Below are 9,462 nucleotides of genomic sequence, written 5' to 3'. Positions count from 1 at the left end.
GGTAGATGATATCTGAATTTTCTGACAAGTACTAATTTGGAGTTTCTGATACTCGTACTCTGCTTAGTTCAGAGTTCAGACAATCCAAGGAAACTTCTTGGTTATTTCTCCACAACAGATCTTCTGAAAATGAAAGATTGGCTTCACCTTCACTCTTTTGCTCATCACCTTCAATTAGAGAAGCAACACAACAAAATTTTAGTATAAACTGTACTGTTTTGTTGACAGTATAAAGAGTTGATGGGTCAGTATTTCAAGTTCAAAGCTTTCCATTCCTTTAGCTTCTGGTTAGAAGGTATGTAACTAAACCCCATCTCTTTTTATTCCTCAAATTTTAGTTGTTTGTGTTAGTGTTAGTCTCCGTTTGTAATTGATTTGAGTATGTTGCTACTATTGGGCAAATTTTCATAATCAAATGTATTGCCAAATTTACGTGTTTCTAATTCGTTATAAATTCCGAGCTTACCATTGTCATTTCTTCCCTTGCATTCAGTAGAAATTACTTGCTTCATCTGTACGTAAACAATAATCTCGTAGGTGGGAGCCTTAAAAGAAATCCATGCTATCTTGCGCAGAATGGAAATGGGAAGGGAAACGGTAGAAATGGAGAAATATAAAAACACAGTCCTTCTAGATAAAAAGTAGGAAGCAAATTCTAAAACAATAAGTCTATTTTAGTTCTAAGATGTAAAATTCTTCTGTGTGCTTTCAAATATAATGAATGTAAATAATTTGGGTTTATGTCGCCATTAAAGTGTTACATGAAAGGTGCACTTTATTTTCATATGATCCTCACTAATGTTTGTGGAACCAAAATAGGCAGGCTAACTGAAGACTAACTGGTGAAACTAGACTACTCAGTGAGGATGGACAGGAAATTATTTGTTATGATGTTTGTCATATGGTTTTGCTCTTCTTCTTTTTCTCTTGTTGAAAACTCTGATGGATTGATGAGAATTGAGCTAAAGAAGCGGCACTTTGACTTAGAGAGAGCAACTGCTTCGAGCATTAATGTTAGGCGTCATCATAAGGATTTGGACTCTGCCATTGTATACTTGAAGAATTTCATGGATATTCAATATTATGGGGAGATTGGCATTGGCACCCCTCCTCAGAAGTTCAATGTTGTCTTTGATACTGCTAGCTCTAAGCTTTGGGTTCCCTCTTCCAAATGTTTCTTTTCGGTGAGTTCAAGCTATAATTAAGTTCCTTATATTTTGTGATTAGTTTTGTTTAACTGCACCAGAGTGATAATTGTAGTTTTCTTTGAATTACGAGCAGATTGCTTGCTACTTCCACTCCACTTACTGCTCAAGGCTGTCAAAAACATACACCAAGATTGGTAATTTTACTCGTATTCTTGTTTCATAGTGTTTGATTAGGCTGTTTGATTAGGCTTTTCTCAGCTTTAATGTCGTGGAGTAATACTTGAAATGGAAGGGAGATAGATAGAACTAGGAAGGTTATGAGAGCTTTGTCTTTCACCAATAAAAAATGGCTTTGCTCTGCTGATATTCTCATTCACTTTAAACAGGCAAACCCTGCAAGATTCCTTATGGTTCTGGATATATTTCTGGTTTATATGATCAAGATAATATCGATGTTGGTGGCCTAATTGTCAAAGATCAGGTTTGCTGTTTGTGTTTGTTAGTTCAGCTAACTAACTACGACTTCAATGCTTCTTCTTCTTCTCATCCATTGCCTTTGTTTTAATTTTTAGGTGTTTGTTGAAGCACAGATGGAAAGATCTATTGATCTCATATTTAGACAATTTGATGGGATAGTTGGCTTAGGACTTGAGGATATGTCTTCTGGCATAGAGGCGCCACTATGGTACATTTTCCCGCTCCTTACCTGATTCCTTTTAGTCACCCTTGTTTGGTCTATTAATTCCACATTCAAGCTTGTTGTATGCCTCTATAATGCTTTGTTTAATCTCTAATAAAATTTTCTGTCATTGTCTGTGGTAGGTACAATATGGCGCAGCAGGGACTTGTGAATCAGGAAATATTCTCTCTATGGCTTAATAAGGATCCACAGAATGCAGAAGTTGGAGGTGAAATTGTTTTCGGTGCTATTGACTGGAAACACCATCTGGGGGATCATACTTATATCTCAGTAGCTGATACTGATAGTGGTTACTGGCAGGTCAGTCAGTAAAGCTTTACTTTACGAATAAGTTGATATCTCGTTTTTGTAGCTTCCTTTACACGAAACTTGAATCATGATCTTGCTGTTTTCTTAACAGATAGAGCTAGAAGGTCTTGACATTGCAAACAGTTCAACAGGTCACTGTTCGGAGGGGTGTGCTGCAATTGTTGATTCAGGGACATCCTTAATTGCCGGTCCAACAGTAAGCATCCTTGACTCAACTCTATTGGATCAATCAAAATAACATAGGAAGATCTCTTAATTAACCATTTGCAAAAAAAATGTCAGATGGTGGTTGCAGAGATTAATCATGTGATAGGAGCAGATGGAATATTCAGCTCGGAATGCAAAACTGTAGTTTCAAAATACGGGGATGGAATATGGGATCTTTTGATATCAGGGGTTTGTCTTAGACTCTCACTGTTTAATTTTCACTCTCAGAGTCTCAGTTTGTTAATTTCTTTCATGTTTATTTGAGAATTCTTTTTCATTCAATCTGCAGTTAGAACCTGAAAGAATATGCTCAACAATGAGATTATGTGTATACAAGAGGTTAGTGTCGCGGTTGCACACTTTATAATCCATGGTGTTCATTCCTAGCTATGTATGTTGAATTTTAATCAAGTCCCTGGAATTAACACTGATGCAGTGACGGAATTGAATCAGTTGTGGAAGGTGGTGCATACGAGGATGAGTCGACAGTTGAAAACAACACGTATTGCAGTTTCTGTGAGATGGCAATAATGTATATACAGGCACAAATACAAGAAAAGAGAGCAAAAGAAAAAGTGCTCAATTTTATGAATGAGGTAACAGATTCATGATCTATGTCTCACCTTAGCTAGCTCTAGCTGTATTCTGGAACTGATTCTTGTCTTGTTGTTGAAGCTATGTGAGAAACTCCCAAACCCGGGGCGAAAATCATTTGTTGACTGCAAGGAGATTGGATATATGCCCCCGATTTCGTTCACCATTGGGGGTAAATCATTTCCTCTCATGCCAGACCAGGTTCGTTCAACAACACCCAATTTTGGCCGTTAATAGTACATGCATGTTATTTGCCTATTTCTCAAAATTGTTAAGACTTGATGTTCTGAAATACTCCCTTCATCCCGGAATACTCGCAACGGTTTGACTTTTTGCACTATTCACATAATTCAAAGTATTCCGGGATGTCCAGTCAAAACGTTGAGAGTATTCCGTGATGGAGGGAGTATACGTTAAACAAATCTAACAAAATCACACATGATTATTCTTTATGATAGTACAAATTAAGTATATACTCCGTATACATTAGCGAGAAATATCAATCTTAAAACGGACGCAGACACAAACACGGTACAACACTTTAACACGCCTACAACCGGGCGTGTTGTACTGCGTCTAACGCAAATTGCCAAGAAATTGGGTATGCGGTAGACAGTGTTGGGGGTGTTCAATTTCGGATATCCGATCCGATCCGATCCGATCCGGTCCGGATTTTTTTTTTCTATAGTTGAAAATCACTCATTTACATCGCATATTTAAGTGGAGTGCGACGCAAGTGACAAATGTCATTTGCGTCGTACTTTAGTAATTCGAAAATCCGAAAATCCGAACCTGGTCCAAATTTTAGAAAAATAAAAAAGTATTCACGTTTTATATTAGAATTTTTCGGACATCCGAAATCTTAAAACCGGATCAGATCAAATTTTGGGATGGACATTTTTGGCAAAACCGGAGTAGATGTGTAGTTTTAAATTTGTACCCATGACATGCTTATTGGATTGCTGACTGGTGGCTATAATGACATGTTTCCATTTGAATATTTGATACAGTACATACATAAAGTAAAACAAGGTGGTTCACAAGTGTGTATCAGTGCGTTTGTTGGTGTGGATGTGCCTTCGCCACAAGCACCTCTTTGGTAAGTTGCCCTTATACGTAGTGGATTACTACGGAGGGAGTAGTAATTTGGTAAATTGTTAAGTTTTTATTATTATTTATTAATCTTGTGGTTTTATAATGATTTTAATAACTCTTTCTAATTGTGGCTAGGGTTCTTGGAAACATCTTCTTGGGAGCTTATCACACAGTGTTCGACGTTGGAAATCGCAAAGTAGGATTTGCCAAAGCTGCTTAAGTATCATCTTGTGATCTCGATCCCTAATCTTATGTAATTTTAACGTGTTTTAAGAAGTTGGCTATGTTTTAATTGAGTGTGATGCAAATTTTATTCAGATTACATAGCCAACGTCGTTTAATGTTAACGTTAGGATGTAAGGAAGTGACTTTATGTAGTACTCCGTATTGATATATATAGTCGAGCAACTTATGTTTCACTTGATGGAAATATCCCTAAAGTAAATGACAAATAACAGGTACAAAATTATAGCCACCAATACCATTACAGGGGAAACAATGTAAAAGGAACATAAATTGGAAAAATTTGGGGATTGAAATTAGGGTTAGATTAGTAGTCGCAATTTGCATGCGTCCGTTTCTTCCAATTTCTAAGCTACGAAATACAAAGTATATTTTATTTGTACATGTGTTTTACTGTATAACCGGTCAATCAAAATAATTTGTAGGCACATGTGTTTCAATTTTTGGGGGCTGTAGCACACGAAGAGGATTATACATGCGAATTGTTAGCTGACTACATCTTATCAAGTCAAGTACTCCTACTCAACGTTGGTTGGTACTTTGGTATTTTCCTATATATAGTTTAACTTTTTCTTTAAAAAAAATTTATCGCAACTTCTCAATCACTCCCAGTTTACCCTAAATATCAAAGTATTAAACATCGGAGATAAAGTTTCATAAGATACTTAAAAGTTACCCAGATATTTTTGTTTGTTACAAATTTATTATTTTTTAGAAAGAAGTATTCCTTCAAAATCACTGAAAGTTAACACAAAGTAACCCCGAACTAAAATAAATTTATTGTACACCGAATACATAAATTAAACCTAGCTGTTATTTTATAATGATTGGAAAAACTACTTATACATGCAAATATTAATAATATTAAGCTAATATTTATACCATTGTTTTAGGCTAGTTTTCTTAATGGCGGAGCTCATCAATGGAGCAAAATGTAGGTGAGAATTGTGTGGCTTAATGATAAGTTGATGCGGCATCGTAAGTGATTGAACATGATTGAAGCTTATTGGATCTTTTCGCCTGATTAAACATGATAGAAGCTGATGCGGATCAATTTTCGCCTGATTAAACATGATTGAAACTTATTGGATCTTATCAAATCTAATTGCAATAGAGTAAACTTTAAGAGAGTAAAATTATTGAACCTGATTGGACTTATGATTCTATTCACCTGATTTTTACTTAATTTTGCAGAATTGCAGTACATATCAGAATTTATTTTAGTTATAAATTATACTTGATCAACTCTTATTTTTCCGGAATTTATTTTTATTAAAATAAGTGGAATAAAGAGAACAAAACATGACTTCTGTCAGAATTCTCCTTCTAGGATGAATTCAGTTTGAGAGAAAAGATTGAGAGAGAGAGAAACTAAAGAATAAAGTTGTATTATTGTATTGATCAACTGAAATACAATGAACATGGTGTATATATATACAGCTTGAGCTAACACATTCAGTGATGTGTTTAAGCCAATCACAATGCTTGATTTGTACACCTCAAATCATTACAGCAGCTAACAATCATAAATAAAGAGCTAAGACCTTATAACAACCTCCTGATCTCTAACTGAATTCAGTTAGAGATGCTTCTAGAATGCTGACTAGGATTGCAGTGCATTGTTGAGTTTGTTATTGCTGATGTATGCCTGCATTGCTAATGTATGGCTGCATTTGTTGTACTTCAATCGTTTAGTGATTGATCAGCATGATGACATTGCTGTAAACCAACACCCCCCCCTCAAACTAGGCATAGGAAAGACATTGACCATGCCAAGTTTGCTGGATAAAGATCTGTGTTGAGCACCAGGAAGTATTTTGGTAAAAATATCAGCAAGTTGATTCTGAGTGGGAAGATAGCTTAACTGAAGTAACCCATCCAAAACCTTATCTCTAGTGAAATGACAATCCACTTCAATGTGTTTTGTCCTTTCATGAAAGATTGGGTTGGCAGCAATGTGTATAGCTGATTGGTTATCACAATGTAGTTCAACAGGCTTCAAATTAGTAACACCAAGTTCTTCAAGTAGTCTGATTATCCAAGTAACTCCCCCAGCAGCTTGATACATTGCTTTATATTCAGCTTCAGAAGAGCTTTTAGAAATTGTAGATTGCTTCTTAGACTTCCAACTGATAGATGAATTGCCTAGCAGAAGAACATATCCTGTGACAGATCTTCTTGTAGTAGGACAAGCAGCCCAATCTGAGTCAGAAAAATCTTGTAGAGTAAGCTTATCAGTTGCTCTTAATAAGATTCCTTATCTTGCAGTGTTGCTAATGTATCGAAGAGTATGAGTAAGAGCCTCAATATGTTGGAGTTTAGGAGAATGCATAAACTGACCGAGGGACTAAACAGCAAAAGAAATGTCAGGTCTTGTATGTGTTAGAAAGTTCAGTTTCCCCACATAGCATCTATAAAGTTCAACATTGTGATAATCTTCTCCTTCAGTTGAAAGTTTGACGTTAAGTGGAAAAGGAGTGACAACAGGTTTAGATATGTCCAACTCACAATCCTGAAGAAGTTCTTTAATGTACTTCTTTTGTGTGAGAATGTAACCTTCATTGGTGTGACTGATTTCAATGCCAAGGAAGAAATTAAGGACACCAAGATCTTTGATGCTGAAAATGAGGTGGAGATGATTCTTGAGATCACTGATAACAGATTCATTAGAACTAGTGATAATGATATCATCAACATATACTGCAACCACAGTGAGATCAGTTGATGTTTTCTTGATGAACAATGAGTAGTCATTTTTTGATTGATTGAACCCTTGAGATTTGAGTTCTTGGTGGAGTCTAGCAAACCACTGTCTTGATGCTTGCTTGAGGCCATATAATGATTTTTTGAGTTTACAAACAAAACCAGTAGGAGTTGTGACACCTTCAGGCACCTTCATGTACACTTCTTCATCAAGTGTATACACTTCTTCATCAAGTATACCATGAAGAAAGGCATTGTTTATGTCCAATTGAAACAACTTCCAGTTTTTGCTAGCAGCAAGACTAATTAAACACCTCACAGTTGACATCTTTACCACAGGAGAGAAAGTTTCATGATAATCTATCCCATACTTTTGAATAAAACCCTTAGCAACTAATCGAGCCTTATATCTCTCAACTGATCCATCAGCATTCTTCTTGATCCTATACACCCATTTGCAACCAATTGCCTTCTTACCTTTAGGTAACAAAACAAAATCCCAAGTATTATTGTTTTGTAAAGCTGTGATCTCCTTATCCATGGCTTCAATCCATTTAGAGTCTTTAGCAGCTTCAGAGTAAGTGGTTGGTTCAACAAGTTCCATATGAGCAGTGATCAATAGTTTGTGATGCACTGGTAAACTTTCATAAGCTACCAAGTTGCACCAATGCTTTGTAGGCTTTTGACAGACAAAATCCTTCAAATGAGAAGGAATCTTTGTAGGTCTACTGGATTTTCTTGGTGCTGGTGGATTGTCTGGTGGGAAATTTGGTGATGAAATAGGAGATAATGTGTCTAGTGTAATAGTAAAAGGTGGATTAGATGTGCTTTGAGTAGGAGAAATATTTTCTGTGTGAGTATTGTATGTGTGAGTATGATCTGTATGAGTATATGGTTCATGAGTGTCTAGGTGAGGTTGAGGAATATTTGTGGAGTATAACTCTGAAGTGTAAGGAGTAGCAACAGGTAGAAAGAATTGATTAGAATAAGCTTGGTCAGGAGTGGTTGAGAAATGAAATGGGAAATGGTGTTCATGAAAAACAACATCCCTGGTGATGACAAACTTCTTTGTGGCTAGATTGAGAACTTTGTAAGCCTTTTGATGTGGGGGATAACCAAGCAAGACACATGGGGTTGCTCTAGGGTCAAATTTTGATCTGTGAATAGTGGGAGTGCTAATGAAACAAAGGCAACCAAACACTCTCAAGTGAGACAGATCAGGTGGCTTGTTAAACAGCCTTTCATAAGGAGTAGTGAAAGTGATACTTCTCAGTGGCATCCTATTAATCAAATAGGTGGCAGTAAGAACACAATCACTCCAATATTTATCAGGCAATTTGGACTGAAAAAGAGAGAGCTCTTGCAGTTTCTAATAGGTGTTTGTGTTTCCTCTCAACAACACCATTCTGTTGTGGAGTATAGCTACAGCTTTTCTGATGCAGAATGCCTTTACTTAGAAACAATGCTTTCATATCTCCTTCAGTAAGATCAAGTGCATTATCAGATCTTATCTGTTTAACTGTAAAGCCAAATTGATTTTCAACATAAACAAAGAAATCATGCATTATTTTCACAGAATCAGTCTTATTTTTCATTAGATGAGTCCAAGTCATCCTAGTGTAGTCATCCACAATAGTAAGGAACTGATTACATCTAGTAGTATCATATACAGAATAGGGACCCCACACATCTATGTGTAATAGCTCAAAAGGTTGAACTGTTTTGATACTACTTACAGAAAAGGGAAATCTAGTTTGTTTAGCTAAGGGGCATATCTGACAAAAGCACTCAGCTAAACAACCTTTGACATCAACTCCTTTGATGTTCTTTATTTTTCCAAATAACATATGTCCAAGCCTAAGATGCCATAGCTTTGCTTCTTCCACTTCAGAAACACTTGAGAAAGCATGATTAGTAGAGATAGAACTGTTGTCAGACTTTAACAGATCCTCATTGAAACTGTATAGGCCTTTGTCCAATCTACCAAGCAGAGTATGCTTGTTCTTAGAAAGGTCCTGTGCAAAACATTCATTATTTGTAAATGATACTGAACACTGATCATCACAACACAGCTTGGACACTGAAATCAAATTGAATTGAAAACCTGGAACATGCAGAACACCTTTTAGAGTAATTGTGCCTAGATCAACTTCACCTTTATGTGTTACTGTAGGTTCTGTGCCATCAGGAATGGTGATAGTGTGAAATTTGTCATCTACTGATTCAATAGTGCTAAACATGGTCAAGTCTGAGCACATGTGATCACTTGCTCCACTGTCTAATATCCACTTAGTTTTAAAGTTAGATAAAAGACAAAATGTACCTTTCAGATGAGTGCTGGTTGCCAAGCCAAGTGAATTAGAACCATGATGCTCAGTTTGACTGGAAGCCTTCTGATTAGTGAGGAAAGTCATATATGAGTTGATCATATTGCTCCTGTGTAAATGTTGCATGGACAATACC

The 9,462-nt window shown here is 36.3% G+C and overlaps 1 protein-coding gene across 1 annotated transcript; it reads left to right on the top strand.

The window, feature by feature from the left end:
* Nucleotides 1–137: 137 nt before the first annotated feature.
* LOC110792417 (aspartic proteinase) lies at nucleotides 138–4,477 on the top strand. Its single transcript, XM_021997223.2, has 13 exons — nucleotides 138–295; nucleotides 820–1,184; nucleotides 1,282–1,342; nucleotides 1,535–1,629; nucleotides 1,721–1,833; nucleotides 1,971–2,148; nucleotides 2,249–2,353; nucleotides 2,440–2,553; nucleotides 2,654–2,703; nucleotides 2,801–2,960; nucleotides 3,040–3,159; nucleotides 3,969–4,057; nucleotides 4,189–4,477. Exons 2-13 carry the CDS (start codon nucleotides 867–869, stop codon nucleotides 4,271–4,273), a joined length of 1,488 nt encoding a protein of 495 aa, XP_021852915.2. The 5' UTR covers nucleotides 138–295; nucleotides 820–866; the 3' UTR covers nucleotides 4,274–4,477.
* The last annotated feature ends 4,985 nt before the right edge of the window (nucleotides 4,478–9,462 follow it).

This window comes from Spinacia oleracea, chromosome 3 (assembly GCF_020520425.1).
Source record: "Spinacia oleracea cultivar Varoflay chromosome 3, BTI_SOV_V1, whole genome shotgun sequence".
NCBI lineage: Eukaryota > Viridiplantae > Streptophyta > Magnoliopsida > Caryophyllales > Amaranthaceae > Spinacia > Spinacia oleracea.
The sequence above is the reverse complement of the archived record's forward strand: the minus strand, read 5'-3'. Positions and strand labels throughout refer to the sequence as shown.